General features: G+C 46.4%; 1 protein-coding gene across 1 annotated transcript in view; it reads right to left on the bottom strand.

Moving 5' to 3' along the window:
* The window catches only part of LOC147596588 (E3 ubiquitin-protein ligase RNF38-like), a 254,090-nt gene that overhangs the window by 13,178 nt on the left and 215,975 nt on the right, over nucleotides 1-24,937 (bottom strand). The window contains exons 5-8 of the mRNA XM_086769690.1: nucleotides 24,059-24,226; nucleotides 6,176-6,346; nucleotides 3,154-3,315; nucleotides 1,900-2,006 (exon numbers count right to left, since the gene is read on the bottom strand). Coding sequence (XP_086625816.1) covers nucleotides 1,900-2,006; nucleotides 3,154-3,315; nucleotides 6,176-6,346; nucleotides 24,059-24,226 — 608 coding nt within the window. The remainder of the gene's footprint in view (nucleotides 1-1,899; nucleotides 2,007-3,153; nucleotides 3,316-6,175; nucleotides 6,347-24,058; nucleotides 24,227-24,937) is intronic.

Below are 24,937 nucleotides of genomic sequence, written 5' to 3'. Positions count from 1 at the left end.
AGGCCCGGCCGAGTCCACTGAACAAAGGGGAGCAACTTCTAGCAGTTTCCTACAGAAGCTACCACCTTAGGCCCCCCCTCACTAACAAAACCAGAACATACTTACAGTAAGACTCAGTGTTATTACCGAAATTATTCTCTTGATAGCTTGCATCACAGAGTTAATATTAATATTGAACAGAGTTTCTGATTTTAAATTTGACTTTTTAAAATAGATGGACTATCACCAAAGACAAATAACCCAAGTTCACTTAGCTCCCCCATACAAATGCATTCAAGCACTTGAATAGACTAGACTAGATTAGGCTAGAATAGAATAGTTCAGTTGGAAGGGACCTACATCTATCATCTAGTCCAACTGTCTGACCAATTCAGGGCTGACCAAAAGTTAAAGCATGTTATTAAGGGCGTTGTCCAAATGCCTCTTAAACACTGACAGGCATGGGGCATCGACCACCTCTCTAGGAAGCCTGTTCCAGTGCTTGACCACCCTCTCAATAAAGAAATGTTTCCTAATTCCAAGTCTGAACCTCCCCTGACATAACATTGAACCATTCCCATGCATCTCATGACTGGATACCAGGGAGAAGAGATCAGCACCTCCCTCTCAACTTCCCCTCCTCAGGAAGCTGTAGAGAGCAATGAGGTCACCCTTGAGTCTCCTTTTTGATAATACACATAACAAAGATAATTACAATATAGTACTGGGACAACTTCCTCATTGACAGCAGTCCCAATTATACATTCCCATATAACATGGATTTGGCCAGAGAAAAACCTCTTCAGATATAAAGGCAAGAGTGCGTCATTTTTCTGTTTTTTATTTTAAGTTAAAAAAGCATCTCCATCCAAGAGAGTAATACGGGTCAAAGTTTAATGCATAATCATAGAAATAAAAAAAACCACAGCACTATAAATGTCATCTAATTAAATTAATCAGGAATGATTGTGACACACTGTCCTGGAGTAGACAGGCAATCAGCTATAACATCAGAGCAGACTTTGTCAGAATGCACAATGAAAAGTTTAAAAACTTCACTGAATCATATATCCTGGTGCTATTTTGATGCAAGTCAAACTGCAAAGTCAGAAACTATAGATGTTGTGGCAAAATAACAAAGGACAAAGTTGGATTATCTCCCTGTCAATGACACCTTTAAAATAAATCCTCATTTTTCTAAGCATTTTGTATTAATTTCAAAAAGGGAATCTACAAAGAACAATAAATTCCATGTCACACATCTAAACTACCGCAGATGAGATCTACTTTAAAAGGTTACTAATAATTCCTTTATGTTACTTCTCCAACCCCTTCTCTTCCAGAAATGGTTAATCGGGTGCAGAAGTTCAAATGCTGTAACAGATTATCAGTTCAGAAGAAAGCAAGCCCCCCAAACAAACAAAAAAAACCACATCCATACCCAGAAGGTTCCTCTCATTATGATTCAGTAATTAATTAAGAGTAAATTGATTTGCCTGTTTGTTGGTTTTGGTTTGGTTTTTTTTTTTTTTGTAAGGACTGTTATATCTTTATCCTAAAATAAGTAGACTTTAGGATGTAACCATGGGTATAACTCCAAACTACTGTCCAAGAATCAAGTGTAACCATTCTACATTGAACATCTTTAAGGAGATTTCAACAGAAAGAAGAGGCCTAGCAGATCCCAAAACTACATTATCATCAAACTACTCACTTGTACTTGTTTTTTCCTTGCTCAGATATATATGCTGTTCAAATAGACTGGAACTTTAAATATAACTACAAGTTTTCTTACTCTTTGAGATTGTCTGAACTGTCTGTACCCTGTGGTAGAGTCCAAACATAAAAAAAACACTGAGGGGATCAACTAGCTTACAGAGTTATTTAGTAGTCTATAAGAATAATGTGCTTTGGACTTACAACACATATGGTAATAGGCTGGGATGGTACGAGTGTGGTGGTATTGGTTGCTGTGACCTGTATCTACTGCGCCCTGTGAATCTTCGAGGCATAAAATGTGGGAAAGGCTATAAAAAGGAAGAAAAATGTCAATATTTTATTCTTATTTAATAATGAAATTAAATTAAAAATGAATGTTGAAATGCATTTTAAATAAGCCATTATCCAAAAAAATCCATCCTTGTCCAAGCCAAAAAATATCAGCCTTTTCAAACAATTGTTTTGATTACAAAATCTTATCAGTAATATACAATTATACTATCCCACAGGAAAAAAAGTAACAATGTTAACCAGAAACCCTTGCAAGTTAGATAATAAGCATTTTGTAAGGCTCAGTCTATATACGGGCTGGTTTGGAGAGGCAGGACCTGAATTGGTGAACATGCTGCAAACCAAAAGCTGAGGGCTTTCAACCTGACACAGTGTGCTGGCTTGTGCAACTGGTTGGGTAGGAATGAGGGTTTTAAACAACATATATACAGGAGTTCTTTTGCTGGCATAAGCCAAATATCCATTAGGGGGCACTGCCAGGATGATCCAGAGCAAAATCAGTTTAAAAAAAGAGTAAGGTTTAAAATTAATACATAAAGAAATCATATTCAGAGTTGGGCTCGATTACATTCACTTTTGGGAGGAGGGACTGTAGTCTTTCAATTGCATACAGGTATAGTGCCTAAAGAGACATTCAAGCTTAAAGATTCAACACATTCTTCCCATAGGAGAAAAAGACTATTTTCCTGTTTTGATTTGCGTGCAAAGCTCTTTAGTTTACTTACATAAGTCCTCAGTATGACTGTTTAACACATCTTGCACTCTCTACTAAAATGAGAGCAGGTAAAGAATTGCAACTTGGACAAAAATTGTTTTTTTCTAAGAATATTCAATAGTGAAAAAAATGTTAGCAGATTTTTATAATCAAAATTCACACACCACTACTGAAATTATATTCAGAGGCCTTGAGACATTTACTTTTATGAAAAAAGATCACTCAAAGATTTTGTTAGCATGTTTTCATTCTTCCAAGTTTGAGCCCTCAGACTATATGAAGTAAGTCTAACCATAAAATGCAACCACCCTGACTTTCCACAGCTGCAGCCACTAATGAAATTCAATTGCAAAAATGCCATTTTTCAATAAAATGGTTATAACTTAGAGCAAAGATCAAGAACTTGAACTCAGCATGCATGAGGATGGAGTACAAAAAGCAATACTTACAACTCCAAATGAAACCTCTTGGTGTAAAGGATCATGGGTTAAGAATTGGATAGGAGCTGAGGAAGTCAATGTTGGTGGATGAGTTGACGGAGGGTAGGTAAAGCTTCCTATAGGAAGATGTTCTCCAAGCAGTTCTACTTCATTCTCTATCCTTTGACGTGGCTAAAAGAAACATAGGGTTTGTTGTATTAATAGAAAACCAATTTTAATGGTTTTTTTTTTTACTACATAAAAACCACAACTCCAATTATATGTTCTGAGGAGTTGTGGAAATGTTATGGAGTTGTACTGGGTATATGTGGCAAGGTTTTGGCAGTGGGGGAGGCTGCAGGGGTGGCCTCTGTGGGAAGAGGTTAGGAACTGCCTTGTGCCAGACACAGCTGGTTCCAGCTGGCTAGGCAATTGAACCACTGCAGGCCAAAGTTGAGCCATTCAGCGGTGTTGGTGGTGCCTCTGTGAAAATAAGAGCTGGAGTTGTTCAGCCTGGAGAAGAGAAGGCTCCGAGGAGACCTGATTGCAGCCTTTCAATACTTAAAGGGGGCTTATAAGAAAGACAGGGAGAAACTCTTCAGCAGGGCCTGTTGCAATAGGACAAGGGGTAATGGTTTTAAAATAGAGGGAGGTAGATTTAGACTGGATATAAGGAAGACATTTTTTCCAATTAGGGTGGTGAAACACTGGAACAGGTTGCCTGGAGAGGTGGTGGATGCCCCATCCCTGGAAACATTCAAGGCCAGGTTGGGCAGGGCTCTGAGCAACCTGATCTAGTTGAAGACGTCCCTGCTCCTTGCAGGGGGGTTGGACTAGATGACCTTTAAAGGTCCCTTCCAACCCAAACCGTTCTATGATTCTATGATTCGATTCTATGATTCTATGGCCAACAGAAACCTTATGAGAACAAATCATAAAAAACCAACAAGGACAAATGCCAAGTCCTGCACCTGGGAAGGAAGAAGCTCTGGCAACAATACAGAATGGGGAATGACCGGCTGTGAAGCAGCTCTACTGAAAAGGCCCTGGGGCCCTCGGTAGACAGCAAGCTGAACATGAGCCAACAGTGTGCCCTGGCAGCAAAGGCGGCCACTGAGATGGTCAGGGGACTGGAGCATTTGTCCTATTAGAAGAGCTTGAGGGAACCGGTCTTTTTCTGCCAGGAGAAGAAAAGGCTTGGGAGAGGGGAGAAGGACACCTAACAGCAGCCTTCTAATACCTGCAGAGATCTGATCTCAGAGATGGAGCCATGCTCTTTACAGTGGTGCATGGTGGAAGGACAAGAGACAATGGGCATAAGTCAAAACAAAAGAGGTTCCAGCTAAATACAAAGAGAAGCTTTTTCACCATGAGGGCAGTCAAGCAGTGGAACAGGAGCTTAGAGAGTTTGTGTAGTCTCCATCCTTGGAGGTTTTCAAGACCCAACTGGAAAAAGCCCTGAGCACCCTCACCTGACCTCATAGCTGATCCTGTTTTGAACAGAAGGTTGAACTAGAGACCTCCTGAGGTGTCTTTCAACCTGAATTATCCTCTGATCCTGTGATCCCTTTCATCAGTCTGCATATATAAGGCAGCAACTGACTTCCTTAATAGAGACGTTCTCAAACTGAAGAAAATAGTTCTACTTCACTACCATAAGGAATAATTGAAGACACACTGATGTATGAAGAGTTAAGAAGTTTCTTACAAAAATAATTCAGCATTTCCCTGTGAAGCAAAAAACTTAATTATGAACACCGTGAATTATACTTATAAATAATCGATTGCCGTGTTTAGGCTAGATACATTATCTTGAAACTATACTTTTGCTATTAGGAAAGATCAATTCAAATCTCAGATCATTTTGGTCTCATTTTTCAGGAAAACCTTAACTCTACTATTTCACTAATTCACCCTTCTTTTCCCAGTACTAAAGGCCATATGTTTCAAAACAGTCAGATATGAAAGTCATCTTGTGGAAGCAAAGGAAAAGGAAAATTGTTTCCCCATTCTCCCGAACAAGCTTTAAATAGCCAGCATTTTAAAGGCAATAATTCTTCTAGTAAGACTTGACAGCAAAAAATCAAGCTATCGAACAGAGCTAAAAGTTAACAAGGGAGCCTATTCCTGAAGCTAAATTAGCAATCTAAGTGAAGAAAGAAGCCCCTACATTTTCTGAGGGAAGACATCCTGATTACCAGAGAAAACCATGCAGAACCAGTCCTCCATGACTATAATGAAATTGTTACAATAGTGCCAACATCTGACATTTAACACAGCAGTATTTGTAAGACTGAAATTATTTTGTATTTCTGTATTAGTGAAATATTGGTAGAGCTCCAAAGAAACAGGCACAAAGTAAGTGGAAATCACTAACCTCTGGCAGAAGATTAGTAAGTAGAAATTACAAAATGTAATGCATCTTCTCTCTCTCATGTTTGCATAAACCCTATTATGAAGGCATTAACTCTTCAGTCAAGTTTGTTTAAGTGAAAAGAGTCAATAATTTCCATAAGCAGGGGAGAAAAAAGGTTCCAGTAGGCTGTAGAAGGTTTAAAGTAATACTTTTCACACTAGTGTTCGGGGGGGATACTGTGGTCACTTTAAATAAAGTGTGAATTAATGTAGTAGAACCGTGCAATTGGAATAATGCTTTGTGCTCTCTCTACAATTTCTTTTCTCTGAGACCACTGCTACGCTACACTTAGGTCTCTATCTTCTCATTTACTTTCTGGAAGAACACCACCTGCAGAAGCAGTACATGAAGCAAACTTATGTCAGACTGACAGGAGTACAGGCCTCCAGGGAAACAGAGTGGGCAACAGTTGAGGAAATCTTAAGAGAATCAAAATGAATTTCAAAACAATACTTTTTCTTTTTTTTTTTTCTTCAGACTAAGTCTTGCTCAGGTAGCACTACTACAATACCCTATTACTTACTGTAAAACAGATCCATTTGTTCTCTCAACCAGAATGTTATTAGGAGGACAAGAGCATTAATTGCTGATCAGCCCCCAAATATTTCAGGAGAGAGGATAAGAAGCATTACTTACTGAACGCGACTGCTGTGCTTGGAAGGGAACAAACTGCCCCGGAGGTGGCAGGTGAGATGGGTGATGCAGAGAGAGGTGAGGAGGATGCAAAAGGAATGGGTCGTTAGAAATCAGAGGCGGAAACGCTGCATATGTTACTGGTAGATGTTGGACTGAGCACGCCTGAAGCATCTGAAAGAAAATTAACATTTTTACATCTAGAATGAAAGGAGATTATTAAAAGAAAGCAGTCCACTTACCCTTAACTTACAAACACATCTCACACAATAATTCATTCACAAACTCAATGAACAGTGATTCTAGTACAGTACAGGGTCTAAAAGTGTAATGCTACCAGCTACACTTGCAAGGTGCAAAGGGCCTTTTACTTCAAAAGAAGTCTATAGAAGTTGGGGGTGTTCACTCTGCATTATCAGGCACAGATGCCCAAGGGGGGAGCAGGTTTACTTACCATAATAGGTTCTATTCTTCCCATATATTACATTTACAGACACATTCCAAGAAAACAAGCACTAGTTGGAACTGAAGGACTCCTAAATGTCAAATTCTGCCCTAAACAACTCTGTTGCCTGAGGTTGGGCCCCTTCTTTTCCTTCCCCTCTTGCTGGTACCTGCTGTCCCTTTCTCCTCTGCCCTGGGACTTTGAGGTGATCTACTGAAAGAAAATGGTGTCCATCTGCTGTTACTGGCTGTAACCCAAACAGAAGGACTACAGCCTACCTATGCTGACATCTCCTCCCAAACAGACCTCCCAAGGATCAATATAGCTGTCTAGTCCTCAGGCTCCGGTATCTGGAAGTCCTCCTAGCACCTGAAGGCAGTGATGGATGTCATAGCTGCACAAGTGTGCTCAGCTGGAAGAACTGTTCAGACAAGTAGCTATGTAACAAGAGGAGCTCAACAGGAATGCAAGCAGGAGATTGATGTGTGGTATTGCGCACTGTCCCAGGCTGAGCGACAGCCCTGCCTTAAGGCTGTGCAAGGGCAAGGTAAGTGGAGTGACTACATCAGTGGACAAGGGAAGAGCTACGGATATGATCTGTCTGGACTTCTGTAGGGCCTTTGACATGGTCCCCCACAATCCTTCTCTCTGAATTGGAGAGAGATGGATTTGATGGATGGACTGTTCAGTGGCTAAGGAATTGGCTGGATGGTTGCATCCGGAGAGTAGTGGTGAACAGCTCCCCCCACAATCCTTCTCTCTGAATTGGAGAGAGATGGATTTGATGGATGGACTGTTCAGTGGCTAAGGAATTGGCTGGATGGTTGCATCCGGAGAGTAGTGGTGAACAGCTCAATGTCCAGATGGAGATCAGTGACTAGTGGTGTCCCTCAGGGGTCTGTATTGAGAGCAGCACTGTTTAATATCTTAATCAGTGACACAGACAGTGGGCTTGAGTGCACCCTCAGCAAGTTTGCAGATTACTCCAAGCTGAGTGGTGCAGCTGACATGCCTGAGGGACAGGATGCCATTCAGAGGAACCCTGATAGGCTGGAGAAATGGGCCCATGTGAATCTCATGGGGTTCAACAAGGCCAAGTGCAAGGTCCTGCACATGGGTCAGGGCAACCCCCAGTATCAATACAGGCTGGGGGATGAAAGGATTGAGAGCAGCCCTGAGGAGAGGGGCTTGGGGGTGATGGTGGATGAAAAATGGGACATGAGCTGGCAATGTGCCCTTGGGGCCCAGAAGGCCAACTGCATCCTGGGCTGCATCAGAAGAAGCATGGCCACCAGATCAAGGGAGGTGATTCTGCCCCTCTACTCCACTGTAGTGAGACTCCACCTGGAGTACTGCATCCAGGTTTGGAGTCCTCAGTACAGGAAAGACATGGACCTGTTGGAGTGAGTCCAGAGGAGGGCCACAAAAATGATCAGAGGGCTGGAACACCTCTCCTATGAAGACAGGCTAAGAGAGTTGAAATTGTCCAGCCTGGAGAAGAGAAGGCTACAGGGAGACCTTATTGCAGCCTTTCAATATATTAAGGGGACTTATAAGATGTAGAAAGACTTTTTGCCAGTGGCTGTAGTGACAGGACAAGGGGCAATGAGTTTACACTGAAAGAAGGTAGATTTAGATTGAATAAAAGGAAGAAAATTTTTTGCTATGAGGATGGTGAATGGGTTGCTCAGTGAAGTTGTGAATGCCCCATCCCTGGAAACATTAAAGGTCATGTTGGACAGGGCTTTGAGCAACCTGATCTATTGAAAGATGTCCCTGCTCATGGTGAGAGGGTTGGAACTAAATGATCTTTAAGGTTTCTTCCAACTCAAACCATTCTATGATTCTATGATTCTGCTCATTTCGATGTTTTGAGGGGAGTCTTATGCTCTGGAGTGAAAACTCTTCCTCTGACCTATGAAGGCATCACCCAGAGACAGTTTTTTCAATAAAAGTGGATGTCTCCTCTGTGAAGTTACGTGTCCAAAGTATACTGTGAGTCACTAAAGTTTGAATTCTCAGGAATCAAGGTGGTGGTAGGGAGAATACAAACTCACTTCATGGAAGTGCTCAGTTTCACTTCCAACTATACACATCCAGGAACAAGACCCCAAATTTACATTATTTTAACTGCTTTTTTACTCACTCACCAGAATATCAGGCATTTCTTTTATGCTTCTGACCACTAAAAATGCAACTCAAAATGAGCTTTAAAAAAAAAAAGCATCAATTCTCTTATGTAAACAAGGCTATTGATCAGAGACAATTTTCAAACATTAAACTTCACTGTTCCACTTCCGAAGTGAATCAAGATTTATCAAGAAATGAGGAACAGCAGAGGACCCAGCTGTACTCTCTTACCCAAAGCACATTGTTCCCATTAGAAAACACAAAACACATTATGGTCAATAGGCATAATGACTGCAAAGATGGTAAGGAGGTACAATTTATGATAAGATTTCAATAGCGAAAGTGCAGTCACAACATCATTTAATGTGGTCATGACCCTAAATGGATCCTTACGTCAAGCTGATACAGTTTAAGATTAATCTAATCTAAATACTAATTTTCCTCAAATGATCCTCTGAAACAAATAAGAAATGTGCAGATACAATATAACATAGTATTCTATAACACATGTAGAAGGTACTTCTGAAATAATTAAAAAACAGTTCATCAGTTCATATAACAGCCAAGAACAAAAGAAGAGCTTTAACGTATGTTAAGGGTACTGCATAAAGATTATCGAGCAACATTCTGTGATGTTTGTTATCCAGGAAATTAGGGGATATTTTAAATGTTCTCCAGACTTTCAAATCTATTGCCTTAATCCAGTTCTTCAATACTGAAGAAACAGAATGCACTCCTCTCCCATATTACAATAAGAGGACATGTCAACCTGTCGTAGTTCAGCCCCGATTGGAACCAGACTACGCAGTCTCTCTCTCACTCCCCCCACCCTCCGAGGGAATAGGGAGAGATAATATAAGGAAAAACGGCTCGAGGTTTGAGATAAGGACAGAGAGAAATCCTTAAAGTTACCATTATGAGTAAAACAGAATTATTTGGGGAAAACTATTCATTTAATTCTAAAACTAGCAGGAGAATGAGACAGAGAACATGATAACCTCTCCCCACACCTCCCTCTTCCCAGGCTTAACATTATCTATACTACCTTCCCCCACACCGAGCGGCACAGAGGGGAAGAGGGAATGGGGGTCACGGTCAGTTCATCCATCACGCGTTGTTTTACGCCGTTGCTTCGTCATTGGGGGAAGAACTCCTCACATTCCTCCTCTGCTCCATCATGGGGTCCCTCCCACGGGCCACAGTCCTTCATGGAACTGCTCCGGCGTGGGTCATTTCTTCCACGGGGTGCAGTCCCTCCAGAACGGCTGTCCCAGCAGGCCCTCCACGGGCCATAGCCTCCTTCAGGCATCCACCTGCCCCAGTGTGGGGTCCTCCACAGGCTGCAGGTGGATCTCTACTCCTCCATGGACCTCCATGGGCTGCAGGGAGACAACCTGCTCCACAATGGGCTGCACCACAGGCTGCAGGGGAATCTTGGCCAGGAGCAGCATTACTCCTCCCTCTCCTTCTTCAGTGACCTTGGCATTTGCAGCCATTCCTCTCACAATAAATTCTTCACAACAGGCAGGCAGATGCCTCTCAGGTTCTCTTCACATCTCATCTCCTCTCCACTTCTTGCAGCTGTGCTGGGCTGAGTTGGGCCCAGTCTGCTGCCTGGCAGGAGGCCAGAGGGTGAGGCCTGCAAGGCCCACAAGTCTCATGCCTCTCCCTCACTGCCCCTGCTCAGCTTCTTCACATCTTCTCTCCTTTATTTTCTGTTTTCCCCTTCTTAAATACGTTATTGCAGAGGCGTTATCAGGGAATGTTCTGCTACCAATTGGCTTGGCCTTGGCCAGCAGCGGGTCCGCCCTAGGCCCGGCCGAGTCCACTGAACAAAGGGGAACAACTTCTAGCGGTTTCTTACAGAAGCTACCACCGTAGCCCCCCCTCACTAAATAAAACCAGAACACAACCAAATCTGCACTTTACAGTGTTATATTCTGAAACAATTTTAAATTTCATTATTTTTAAGTAGAGCGAGAATGTGCAATGATCTCTGGTACTAAAAATAGTTGATCATTACAATTCTTGAAAGTCTTTTCAGAAGTTTATTGAAAAGTTTTCATTTTACAGGCTGACTTTTTCAGACCATGTCACAAAGAGAGACAGAAGGAGTGAGAGGGAGAGAGGGAGAGGGAGGGGAGCAAGGGAGAAAGTAAAATAAATAAAGAAAGAGGCAGTGTCCTGGTTTCAGCAGGGATGGAGTTAATTTTCCTCTCAGTAGCCAGTGTGTTTTGGATCTTGTATGTGAAAAATGTTGATAAACACACTAATATTATGAGTAGTTGCTAATGAGACCAAGGACACTGTCCAGCTTTCCAGGTCTCACTCATGTGCAGGCACAGAAAGCTGGGAAAAAGACAGACAGAATAATTGACCCAAACTGGCCAAAGAGAGTATTCCATGCCATAAAAGTCATGCTCAGTATATAAGTGGGGGTTGTCCGGTGAGGGGACCATCTCATCTCTCTCCTCTCGCTTGCTGTCATTGTTCCCTCTACCTTGCTGTCTCCCTTTTGCGCCTTTGCTTGATGCTCGGTTTTGTTTCCGTGATCGCTGCTCGGGACGGGCTGTATTGGTCATTGGGACGTTGGGTGGTGAGAAATCGTGCATTGTTCATTTTGTATATATTAACATCCTTGCATTTTGTTATTATTGTAGTTTTCCTTTGCTATTTTAGTAAACTGTCTTCATCTCAACCCACGAGTTTTCCTTCCTTCCCAATTTCTCTCCCCCATCCTGCTGGGGAGGGTGAGCGAGAAACTGTGTGGTGACTACGGCTAAACCACAACAGTCCTTTTGGTGACCAATGTGGGGCACGAAGGGGACTGACTAGATCACTTGGGAGATTGTCAGACTTTAGTCTGAGGTTCAAGCCCCATGTCAGTCCTGAAGGGTTGAGATAAGGAGTTTGAAAAGAGTGTTTAGAACAGACTTGTTACAAGCATTCATTGTCGGTTTGGTCATCGCTGGTCACAATGTTGGTTTATTTGCTCTTGGAGTTGTTTTTAGAGCTGTACTGGGCAGCACCCTACTTGCTGCTGCTTGTCGGTGTTTCTGCATGGTTTATCAGTTCTGGGATTAAAAGTATTGCTCTTCTGTTCTATGTGACACTGGCTGGTTTGGTTAGATCACTGGTAACGGGACCGATTTCATATTTGTATTCAATGGCAGTGCACAGTGCGCAGAGTGAAGAGGCAGCGACGGCACCACCTGAGTATTCTGGGAGCCATCTCGTGGGTGTTGTTTGGGATTATACCTCTTGGTTTGGTCTGGGAAGGCAGGCCACGGGGGGGACACAACATCTGTTTACAGCTTCCCCCACTTTGCCAAGCTAATTTCAACAGCTTTTGAGAATTTTGAATACCTCTAGGATACTCTAATCACCACATATGTGTTGGCAGGTTTCTCGCAGCTATCTCAGATCTTGATCTTGATATTGACTAAGTTAACTATTTAAGCATACTGATGGGTCTTGTCGTATTGTAGGAAAACATCGGAAGTGGAAAGCTGCTGTGTGGAGTCCTACATGAGGAGTCACAGAAGCCACTGAAGGCCAAGGTGAATCAAGACAGTTTCAAGAGGTGAAAGCCATCCAGCTGGCTTTAGACATCGCTGAACGGGAAAAATGGCCTGTGCTCTATCTCTACACTGACACATGGATGGTGGCCAATGCCCTATGGGGGTGGTTAAAGCAATGGAAGCAGAGCAACCGGCAGCGTAGAGGCAAGCCCATCTGGGCTGCCACATTGTGGCAAGATATTGCTGCCCAGTTAGAGAATCTGGTTGTAAAAGTACATCACATAGATGCCCATGTACCCAAGAGTCGGGCCACTGAAGAACATCAAAACAACCAGCAAGTGGATCAAGCTGCTAAGATTAAAGGTTCCCAAGTGGACCTAGACTGGCAACACAGAGGTGGATTATTTTTAGCTCGGTGGGCCCATGACACCTCAGGCCATCAAGGAAGAGATGCAACATACAAATGGGCTCGTGATCGAGGGGTGGACTTGACCATGGATACCATTGCACAGGTTATCCATGAATGTGAAACATGCGCTGCAATTAAGCAGGCCAAGCGGTTAAAGCCTCTTTGGTATGGAGGACGATGGCTGAAGTATAAATATGGAGAGGCCTGGTAGGTTGATTACATCACACTCCCACAAACCCACCAAGGCAAGTGCTATGTGCTTACAATGGTGGAAGCAACCACTGGGTGGCTAGAGACATATCCTGTATCACATGCCACCACTCGAAACACTATCCTAGGCCTTGAAAAGCAATTTCTCTGGTGACATGCCACCCCAGAAAGAATTGAGTCAAACAATGGGACCCATTTCCAAAACAACCTCATAGATACCTGGGCCAGAGAGCACGGCATCAAGTGGGTATACCACATCCCCTATCACGCATCAGCCTCTGGAAAAATCCAGTGGTACAATGGACTGTTAAAAACTACACTGAAAGCAATGGGTGGTGGGACCTTCTAAAAATGGGATACACATTTAGCAAAAGCCACCTGGTTAGTCAACGCTCGGGGATCCACCAATCGAGCTGGCCCTGCCCAATCTGAACTTTTACATACTGTTGAAGGGGATAAAGTCCCTGTGGTGCATGTAAGAAATATGTTGGGGAAGACAGTCTGGGTTATTCCTCCCCTGGGCAAAGGCAAATCCACTTGTGGGATTGCTTTTGCTCAAGGACCTGGATGTACTTGGTGGGTGATGCAGGAGGATGGGGCAGTCCGATGTTTACTTCAAGGAGATTTGATTTTAGGTGAAAATAGCCAATAATTTGAACTGCATGTCATCCTTTCTATAGTCATTATATGTCCTATCAAAGGTATTGCAGCATGAATCTCCCTGATCAGTGAAGAACAAACTTCAATGAAACTGAGTGAGATGCAGCAGTGATGGAATCAGAACTGGTGCCCAACAGCTTCCTCGAGATCATCATTTTCCACTCACAGACCATGGACGTGATTCACCAGCTGCGCCAGATTTACCATCTGCGAGCTCCAGATGCATCATGCAACAATCCCACACTGCATACCACCTCTCCTGCCCTGAGAGACTGTTATGACAGATGGAACCCGGAGTCATGGACTAAATGAACTCAACAGACTTTGGAGGAATAGCCCATAGATATTATTATTAGGAAAATTTTTTTTGCAGTGAGGGTTATAGAACACCGGAACAGGTTGCCCAGAGAGGTGGTTGATGTCCCATCCCTGGAAACGTTCAAGACCAGGTTGGATGAAGCGAGACAAGAGTGCGAACGAGGGAGAGCAAGCAAGAAAGAAGAGAACAAGAAATAGATATAGATGGATAAAGGAAGAACAAGACAGAGAGAGTAGAAAGGAAGAGAAAGAGTGAGAGAGAATGAGAGCAAGAAAGAGCGCGATCAGGAGATAATGACACAGGCAATGTGAGAGAAATTTAGTGCACACAAAAGTGCGAGAGAGCAGAAGACAGTGTAGAAGAGAGATTGAGAAAGAGAGCAAAAGGCAGAATGAGAGAGAGCAAGAGAATGAGAGGGTTATGGAGAGCAAGAGAGACTGAGACTGACAGGAGATGGGCACAGGGAGGCATGTGCACATAAATGCAGAGAGAGAGAGTGAGCAAGTGGGAGATGAGTGAGTAGAAAGAGAAAGAGGCATGTGCAAACAGATGCAGAGGAGGCCATACAGACACGCACACAAAGACGTAGAGGAAGAGAGATTCATGAACACACAAACTCGAAGGAAGAGAGATGCACAGGCACACAAATGCAGAGTGATGGTTGGGGGGGAGAGAGAAACAGGCATGTACACAGATGCAGAGATAGACATAGGGAGGGGCACCTGTGCACAGATTAGGAGAACTGTGCGTGGACACCAACATGGAGAAAGAGAGACAGGGAGGCACCTGCACATAGATGCAAGGAGAGAGAGACACGCAAAAAGACAGGTGCAGAGATGCATACATGCACACATGTGGGGAAAGAGAGATGCACAAAGATGGAGAGGAAGAGAGAAAGAGATGTGAGCACACACAGACACTTGTGCAGACAAATGCAGTGGAAGAGACATATAAAGAAAGACAGAGAAGTGCATGCACAGACACAGAGGACGAGACAGAGATGCATGCACACAGACACAGGGAGAGACAGAGAAATCCACGTGCACACAGATGCAGAGAGAGAGACAAACAGGGACAGATGTATGCATGCACAGATGCAGAGGAAGAGTGACTGAGAGATGCTCACGCAGACAAAAATGGAGGAAGATAAGATGCAGGCGTGCACATAGAGACAGAGATAGAGAGGTGCGCGTGTGCACAGATGCAAAGGAAGAAAGACAGAGGCATGAACAAAGAGGCAGGGGAAGAAAGAGATAGACAGAAAAAGAGACAGGCACACACACAGAGATGAGTGCGCACATAGATGCAGGGGAGGAGAGACAGATGCACATGCAGTTGCAGAGGAAAAGACATATGCAGAGAGACATGCACATATTCAGATGCAGAGCGAGAAAGAGGCACGTGCACACGCACAGAAGAAGAGAGATAGAGAGATGGGCATGCAAATAGGAGGGGAGAGACAGAGATGAATGCACACAGAAAGAGACGCGCACACACAGACACAAAGGAGGAAAGACAGGCATGTGGAAATGGATGCATATTAATTCTTGACAAATACCAGTTTCTTGACAAATAACAGTCCCTGATAAGCTTAAGTGAGTTTCAAGGCAAACAGGATTGTTAGGAATTGTCTAGCAGACAGTTAGTCTTCTAAATCAAGCAATATTTAGCAGACAATTAATTCCCTGTATCAAGCTGGCAATGCGCCCTTGCAGCGCAGAAGGCCAACCACATCCTGGGCTGCATAAACAGGAGCGTGACCTGCAGGTCGAGGGAGGTGATTCTCCCCCTCTACTCTGCCCTGGTGAGACCCCACCTGGAATACTGCATCCACTTCTGGAGCCCCTAACATAAGAAGGACATGGACCAGTTGGAGAGGGTCCAGAGGAGGGCCACGAAGATGATAAAAGGGCTGGAGCACCTCTCCTATGAGGACAGGCTGAGAGAGTTGGGGCTGTTCAGACTGGAGAAGAGAAGGCTCCAGGGAGACCTTATAGCAGTCTTCCAGTACCTCAAGGGGGCCTACAGGAAAGACGGGGAGAGACTGTTCAGTAGGGCCTGTTGTGACAGGACAAGGGGTAATGGTTTCAAAATAGAGGTAGATCGATTTAGACTAGATATTAGGAAAACATGTTTTACACTGAGGGTGGTGGAACACTGGAACAGGTTGCCCTTGAAGGTCCCTTCCATCCCTAACCATTCTATGATTCTATGAAGTGAAAATCATCCATCTGTCGCAAGTCCTTCTCCTCAGGGCTGGTCTCAATCCATTCTCTGCCCAGCCTGTATTTGTGCCTGGGATTGCCACGACCCAGGTGCAGGACCTTGCACTTGGCCTGGTTGAACTTCATGAGGTTGGCACGGGCCCACCTCTCCAGCCTGTCAAGGTCCCTCTGGATGGCATCCCTCCCCTCCAGTGTGTTGACGGCACCACACAGCTTGGTGTCGTCGGCGAACTTGCTGAGGGTGCACTCTATCCCACTGTCCATGTTGCTGACAAAGATGTTAAACAAGGCCAGGCCCAACACAGACCCCTGAAGAATGCCACTCGTGACCGGTCTCCACTTGGACATCGAGCCGTTGATCACCACTCTCTGAGTGCGGCCATCCAGCCAATTCCTTATCCACCGAGTGGTCCGTCCATCAAACCCATGTCTCTCCAGTTCAGAGAGAAGGATGTCGTGCGGGACAGTGTCAAAAGCCTTGCACAAGTCCAGGTCAAGGATATCCGTTGCTCGTCCCTTGTCCACCGATGCTGTCACCCCGTCATAGAAGGCCACCAAATTGGTCAAGCATGATCTTCCCTTGGTGAAGCCATGTTGGCTGTCACCAACCACCTCCTTGCTCTCCATGTGCCTCAGCATGGGTTCCAGGAGAATCTGCTCCATGACCTTGCCAGGCACAGAGGTGAGGCTGACCGGCCTGTAGTTGCCCGGGTCTTCCTTGTTCCCCTTTTTAAAAATGGGGGTTATGTTACTCCTCTTCCAGTCATCCGGGACCTCACCAGACCACCATGACTTCTCAAATACAATGGCCAGTGGCTTGGCAACTTCATCCGCCAGTTCCCTCAGGACCCACAGATGCATCTCACCGGTTCCCATGGACTTGTGCACCTTCAGGTTCCTCAGATGTTCCTGAACCTGCTCTTCTGCTACAGTGGACGGTTCTTAATTCTCGCAGTCCCTGCTTGTGCCTTCCACAGTTTGGGTGGCGTGACAAGAGCCCTTACCAGTGAAGACTGAGGCAAAAAAGTCATGGAGCATCTCAGCCTTCTACATGTCCCAGGTAACCAGGTCATCCATTTCCTTCCGGAGGGGGCCTACATTCTCCCTGTATGTCCTTTTGTACCCGTCACATCTATAGAATCCTTTCTTGTTGCTTTTGACACCCCTGGCCAGATTCATAGAATAGTTAGAGTTGGAAGGGACCTTCAAAAATCATCTAGCCCAATCCCCCTGCAAGGAGCAGGAACATCCCCCACTAGATCAGGTCGCTTAGAGCCTCATCCAACCTGGCCTTGAACGTTTCCAGGGATGGGGCATCCACCACCTCTCTGGGCAACCTGTTACAGTGTTCTACAACCCCCAGTGTAAAAAAAAAATTTCCTATTATCTAAACTAAATCTATCTCCCTCTATTTTAAAACCATTACCACTAGTCCTGTCACAACAGGCCCTACTGAAGAGTCTCTCTCCATCTTTCTTGTAGGCCCCCTTGAGGTACTGGAAGACCGCTATCAGGTCTCCCCGGAGCCTCCTCTTCTCCAGGCTGAACAGCCTCAACTCTCTCAGCCTGTCCTCATAGGAGAGGTGCTCCAGCCCTCTGATCATCTTTGTGGCACTCCTCTGGACCCTCTCCAACTGGTACATGTCCTTCTTATGTTGGGGGCTCCAGAACTGGACACAGTACTCCAAGTCGGGTCTCACCAGAGTAGAGGGGGAAAATTCAATTCTGTCAGGGCTTTAGCCTGCCTCACCTGATATCTGGCCACTCGCATAGCCTCTTCGTAGTCCTCCCAGGTTACCTGTTGTCGTGGTTTTGTTAGTGAGGGGGGGGCCTAAGGTGGTAGCTTCTGTAGGAAACTGCTAGAAGTCGCTCCCATTTGTTCAGTGGACTTGGCCAGGCCTAGGGCGGACCCACTGCTGGCCAAGGCCGAGCCGATTGGTAGCAGAATGTCCCGTGATAATGCCTCTGCGATAACGTATTTAAGAATGGGAAAACAGAAAAAAAAGAGAGGAGAGAAGATGTGAAGCAGCTGAGCGGGGGGCAGAGAGGGGGAGGCGCGAGCCTCATGGGCCTTGCAGGCCTCACCCTCTGGCCTCCCGCCGGGCAGCCGACTGGGCCCAACTCGGCCCGGCCCGGCTGCAAGAAGTGAAGAGGAGATGAGAAGTGAATAAGATGTAAAAAGGATTTCTCCCTGTCCTTATCTCAAACCTTGAGCCGTTTTTCCTTATATTTTCTCTCCCTATTCTCTCGGAGTGTGGGGGGAGTGAGAGAGAGACTGCGTAGTCTGGTCCGATCGGGGCTGAACTACGACTGTTATTTTGGCGCCCAACGTGGGGCTCGAGGAATTTGAGATAAGGATTGAGTTTAATTGGGAGCGGTAATGGGCAAAACAGGGATTGAACTTGACAAAAGAGCAAAATGATTAGGGGAAATTTATGTTCTGATTGTGGTGAATTGTGTGTAAATTGCATGGTATATTCACTGTTGGTGTTTTGAGGATATTAATTTGATTCTTGGTGCGGGGAATTCTTTTTCTTTTCTGTTGATGTGTGTGTATTTTAATTAGAATTCTTAAATACGTAATTCGCAGAGGCGACGGGTGGAATGTCGTGGTTTTGTTAGTGAGGGGGGGGCCTAAGGTGGCAGCTTCTGTAGGAAACTGCTAGAAGTCGCTCCCCTTTGTTCAGTGGACTTGGCCAGGCCTAGGGCGGACCCACTGCTGGCCAAGGCCGAGCCGATTGGTAGCAGAATGTCCCGTGATAACGCCTCTGCGATAACGTATTTAAGAATGGGAAAACAGAAAAAAAAGAGAGGAGAGAAGATGTGAAGCAGCTGAGCGGGGGGCAGAGAGGGGGAGGCGTGAGCCTCATGGGCCTTGCAGGCCTCACCCTCTGGCCTCCCGCCGGGCAGCCGACTGGGCCCAACTCGGCCCGGCCCGGCTGCAAGAAGTGGAGAGGAGATGAGAAGTGAATAAGATGCAAAAAGGATTTCTCCCTGTCCTTATCTCAAACCTTGAGCCGTTTTTCCTTATATTTTCTCTCCCTATTCTCTCGGAGTGTGGGGGGAGTGAGAGAGAGACTGCGTAGTCTGGTCCGATCGGGGCTGAACTACGACTCCTGTCTCCGCCTCCACCCTCTATAGGCTTCCTTCTTTACTTTCAGTTGGTCCAGGAGCTCCTTGCTCATCCACACAGGCCTCCTGGCCTTTTTGCCCGACTTGCTCTTCATCAGGATGCATTGCTGCTGAGCTTGGAAAAGGAGCTCCTTGAATATCGACCAACTTTCCTTGGCCCCTCTTCCCTCCAGAGCTGCATCCCATGGCACTTTGCCCATCAGGTCCCTGAAGAGGCCAAAGTCTGCCCTCCCGAAGTCCAGGGCAGAGAGCTTGGTGGATAGCTTCCTTGCTGCCCCGTGGATCTTGAACTCCACCGTGTCGTGGCCGCTGCAGCCAAGGCTGTCCGTTAGTTTCACATCCCCCACCAGTCCCTCCCTGTTGGTGAGAACAAGGTCGAGCATGGCACCCCTCCTCATTGGCTCCTCTATCGCCTGCAGGAGGAAGTTGTCATCCACACATTCCAGGAACCTCCTGGACTGCCTGTGCCCTGCCGTGTTGTCTCTCCAACAGATGTCAGGGTGGTACAAATCCCCCATGAGGACCAGGGCTTGCAACCGAGAGGTTGCTCCTATCTGGTTGTAGAGGGCCTCGTCCGCTCTGTCCTCCTGGCTAGGCGGCCTGTAGCACACTCCCACTGTAATGTCCCCTGTTCCTTCCCTCCCTTTAATCCTAACCCATAAGCTCTCTGTCAGCTCCTCCTCCATCCCCAGGCGGAGCTCCACACACTCCAGCCTGTTGCTGACATAGAGGGTGACATCCCCTCCTCATCTCCCCTGCCTGTCCTTCCTAAAGTGTCTATACCCCTCCATCCCAATGCTCCAGTCATAGGAGTCATCCCACCGCATCTCTGTGATGCCAATAAGGTCATAGCCCTGCTCGTGTGCAAGCATCTCCAGCTCTTCCTGTTTATTCCCCATGCTGCGTGCATTGGTATGTAGACATTTCAGCTGGGCCCCCGACAAAGCCGACTTGCTGGCTGGAGCAATAGGAGCTCTTTTGGTCTGCAGTTTAGGTTCTCTCGCACTTACCGGCTTCTGGGTACTTGGTGCTGGCACTGGTGCCATGCTGACAGTAGTGGGCTGGACTGTGCTCCCCCTCCACCAGCAACACTAGTTTAAAGCCCTCTTGATGATCCTGGCAAACCTTTGGCCAAGGACACTCTTCCCCTTCTCAGTTAAGTGTACCCCATCCACCCCTAGTAGACCAGGCTTCTCAAAGCAAGTCCTGTGGTCTAAATAGCTGTCGTAGCTTAGCCCTGATTGGGACCAGACTACACAGTCTCTCTCTCACTCCCCCCACTCTCTGAGAGAATAGGGAGAGATAATACAAGAAAAAAGGCTCAAGGTTCGAGATAAGGACAGGGAGAAATCCTTAAAGTTACTGTCACGGGCAAAACAGACTCAACTTGGGGAAAACTATTCATTTATTACTAAAACTAGCAGGAGAATGAGACAGGGAACAAGATAACGTCACCCCACCCCTCCCTCTTCCCGAGCTTAACATTATCTCTACTACATTCCCCCACACCGAGTGGCACAGCGGGGAAGAGGGAATGGGGGTTATGGTCAGTCCATCACACGTCGCTTTACGCTGCTGCTTCATCATCGGGGGAAGAACTCCTCACATTCCTCCCCTGCTCCAGCGTGGGATCCCTCCCATACACCACAGTCCTTCGTGAAACTGCTCCAGCATGGGTCATTTCCTCCACGGGGTGCAGTCCCTCCAGAACGGCTGCCCCAGCGGGCCCTCCACGGGCCATAGCCTCCTTCAGGCATCCACCTGCCCCAGTGTGGGGTCCTCCACAGGCTGCAGGTGAATCTCTGCTCCTCCGTGGACCTCCATGGGCTGCAGGGGGACAACCTGCTCCACCATGGTCGTCACCACAGGCTGCAGGGGAATCTTGGCCAGGAGCCGCATTACTCCTCCCCCTCCTTCTTCAGTGACCTTGGCGTCTGCAGCCATTTCTCTCACAAGAAAAAATTCTTCACAACAGGCAGGCAGACACCTCTCAGGATCCTTTTCACATCTCATTTACATCTCATCTCCTCTCCACTTCTTGCAGCCGGGCCGGGACGAGTCGGGCCCAGTCAGCTGCCCGGCGGGAGGCCAGAGGGTGAGGCCTGCAAGGCCCACAAGGCTCGTGCCTCCCCCTCTCTGCCCACGCTCAACTTCTTCACATCATCTCTTCTCTTTTTTTTCCTGTTTTCCCCTTCTTAAATACGTTATTGCAGAGGCGTTATCAGGGAACATTCTGCTACCAGTTGGCTTGGCCTTGGCCAGCAGCGGGTCCGCCCTAGGCCTGGCTGAGTCTACTGAACAAAGGGGAGCAACTTCTAGCAGCTTCTTCCAGAAACTACCACTGTAGCCCCCCCTCAGTAAATAAAACCAGAACAGTAGCCAAAGCCCTGGCTGTAGCACCACTCCTTAAGCCATGTGTTGACTTGCCAGATTTGTCTGGCCCTTTCAGGCCCCTTCCCTTTGACCTGGAGGATTGAGGAGAAGACCACCTGTGCCCCAGAGTCCTTAACTGTTGCTCCCAGGGCCCTGAAGTCCCTCTTGATGCTTCTCTGGCTGCTCCTGGCTGTGTCGCTGGCACCCACGTGAAACACCAGCAGTGGATAATAGTCTGTGGGCCATATGAGGTTTGTTACTCTCTTATTAACATTGCTGATACGAGCCCCCAGGAGACAGCATACCTCCCTAGAGAGCGCATCAGGTTGGCAGATGGGTGCCTCCGTACCTTTCAGGAGAGAGTCACCCACTACTACCACACATCTCCTTTTCTTGGTAGCACTGGTTGTCATGCGAGCCGGTTGGGCTACCTTGCACGGCTCCAGTGCCTCCCCTGAGGTGCTGGGTCTTACTTCTTCAGCCTGCAGAGCAGCAAAGCGGTTCTGCAGGGGCACCTCAGGGTTCAGGGGAAGCTTCTTCCTCCTGCTGCCCCTTGCCTTTGCGAGCTTCCATTCCTTGGTATCTTTTGCCTGCTTACTTACCGCGTGTGTCAGTGGCAGGGGTTTTAGTTCATTGACCAGGCACTGTGGTTCTGGTGCAGACTGTGCTTGAAACCAAGTATCCAGCTCCCTCTCAGTCTCCCTGATGTCACACAGCCTCCTGACCGCCTCCTGCAGCTCAGCCACCTGCCACAGGAGCTCCTCCACCAGGGCACACCTTCTGCAGGCAGGGCTGCCTCCTGTCTCTGCCCCTGCCCCAGGAGTAGGGTCCAGGCACTGCCTGCAGCTGGAGGTCTGCACTGCAGCCTCTCCCTTTAGCTACTCCGTCTGCACGGAGACATCAACCACCGCGGGGGTAGCTGGTGCAGACCTCCAGGCCAAAGCTGTAACCTTTGCTCTCAGGTGAGTGTTTGCCATGTTGCCTTGAGAGTCGGGTACGGCAAATGCCCTAGGTCGGCACCCTGCCCTCACGAACTGCCACCCCCTGTTCACTGCGCTCCTGGTCGCTGATTCTCCCTAGGGCCTGCTTTATAGGTGGAGAGGGGCTGGACCGCCGGTGCCCCCTGGCTCCACCCAGGTCTCATCAGCCGCCCTCACACAAGCTGTGGGCTCCTGAGGGTTTGTGGCGTCTCTCTCGGCTCCCCCCTGAGCTTCTTCGGTTTGGGAATCTCCTCTCTGCGCCGCGCCACTGCGGATCCTGCCGGCTCTGAAGCTGTTACCTCGGTGACTGAGACAGTCAAATCTGTTGTTATCTCAAACCCTTCAGACCCCACGTTGGGCACCAAAAAGGACTGTTGTGGTTTAACCCCAGTAGGCAGCTAAACACCAAACAGCCACTCGCTCACTCCCCTCCCCCCAGTGTGATGGGGAAGAGAATCAGCAGGGTAAAAGTGTGAAAACTCATGGTTTGAGATAAATACAGTTTAATAGGTAAAGCAAAAGCTGCATGCACAATGGTCTGAAATGCAAGGTCTATACTCTGCTTCTTGCCTTCCTCACTCCCCTCAGGATCTTGAGCTCCACTTAAGTCAAGGCTGCCACTGATTGCCACAGCCTCAAATAGTTCTTCCTTGTTCATGAGCAGCAGATCCAGCTGTGCATCCCCCCAGTTGGCCCATCCAACACTTGTATTAAGAAGTTTTCGTCATTGTTCACCTCCCCTGCAATACTCTCCAGAAGCCTCCTGGACTGTTTCTGTCCCACTGTTGCCCTTCCAGCAGATGTCAGGGAGTTTCAAGTCCCCCATGAGAACCAGGGTCTGTAATCTGGAGACTTCCTCAGGTTGCTTAAAGAAGGTCTTGTCCCCTTCTTCACACTGATCAGGTGGTCTATAACAAGCTCACATCATGATATCGCCCCTTACTAGTCTCTTCTCTGTTCCTGACCCACAAGCTCTCAAGCAGCCTGTCACTCATTCCATAGAAGAGCTCTATATGCTTGAGCTGCTCCTTCATATAAGGGGCAATCCCCTCTGCTTCCTTGCCTGTCTTTCATAAAGAGTTGTTAGCTGTAGCCATACCATTTTATAAGATCATTTCCAGATAAAAGCTCTAGGTGAAATTCCTAATACTACTTGATGAACTTTGAAAGTATTTTCCTGTAAGCATGTAAGTATGTAGAATAGCTGCTAATGGATAGGGGGTAAGAGACCAGATCATAAACCAGCATCCATTTTGAGTTAAAAATGCACAAGAATATGGTATCATTCTATGAAGGGAGCAGGGAAGCACAATATGTTTAATGGCTCTAAAGCTTGCACTATTATATATACCATTACAGTTTACTCCAGGAAACAGTATTTTTTATTTTACATCAGGGAAAGCTGTATGGGCAGTGAAACTCCAGACTTTCCATCTCCTAAGTCTAAGTCCAGAGTCAATATAACTAGAGAATCATACTTACTGGAGGAGGCACACTACAGATAGGAAGATGCTGTCCACTGAATACTGCAGAACAACCTGAGACATGCTGTGTGCTGCAAGATGGTATGTGCTGGGCTGTACAAAGTGGAATTCCATGTGGCGTCACCGTTGTCACCGTGTATGAGACAGGGACTGCGCCCTGATGGATCTGCAGCAAAAACACAAGTGTATGAAGTAAGCTTTTGCAAGGGCTTTGGACAGTTATGGCATGGCATAGAAAAACTTTCACCTAATATAATAAAAAAGTATTTTTTACTCTGAAGGTGTTAAAGAAGGCAAATACCTGTGATATACATGAATGACATTTTTACAAATATATATGAATGAGTTTTTATGAAATTTTACATTAGGCAAGGACAATGAATATCTCATGAAACAGAATATGGCTTGAGCAAGACAAGTTAATTTGTATAAACAATGCATACTCTGCTAACAACTATACCCTTGAGGAGAAACTGAGAGACTGATAAAAAAAGAAACATCTTGCCCCAGAAGGTACCAAAAGCTAGATGATTGTCAAAGAAGCACAAAGTCAGCAGGGAACTGCATGGGAAAGGAAGAATCAAGATAAGCAAAGAGTAGCACGGCAGACGTGGCCCTTGAAAGAGCAGGATGATGCCATAAATCTGCCAGAACAAAGAAACACCAAGACAGGCTCAAGGAGAGCAGACCTGCTAGAGAAGTTCAAGCAGCTGAGGAAGGATCCAGAGTATGAAAAGATTTATTAAACAAAGAGGATGTATATCCTTGCCAGTGCATAATATTGATAAAGGTTGTGAATGGTCAGCGAAATCCCACTAATTAGTGTCCTCAAAGTGAACTCTCCCATTATAATATGAAAACCACACCTCTAGTGCTA

This window comes from Chlamydotis macqueenii, chromosome W (assembly GCF_036417535.1).
Source record: "Chlamydotis macqueenii isolate bChlMac1 chromosome W, bChlMac1.mat, whole genome shotgun sequence".
Lineage (NCBI taxonomy): Eukaryota > Metazoa > Chordata > Aves > Otidiformes > Otididae > Chlamydotis > Chlamydotis macqueenii.
This window is presented reverse-complemented; position numbering and strand designations above follow the sequence as displayed.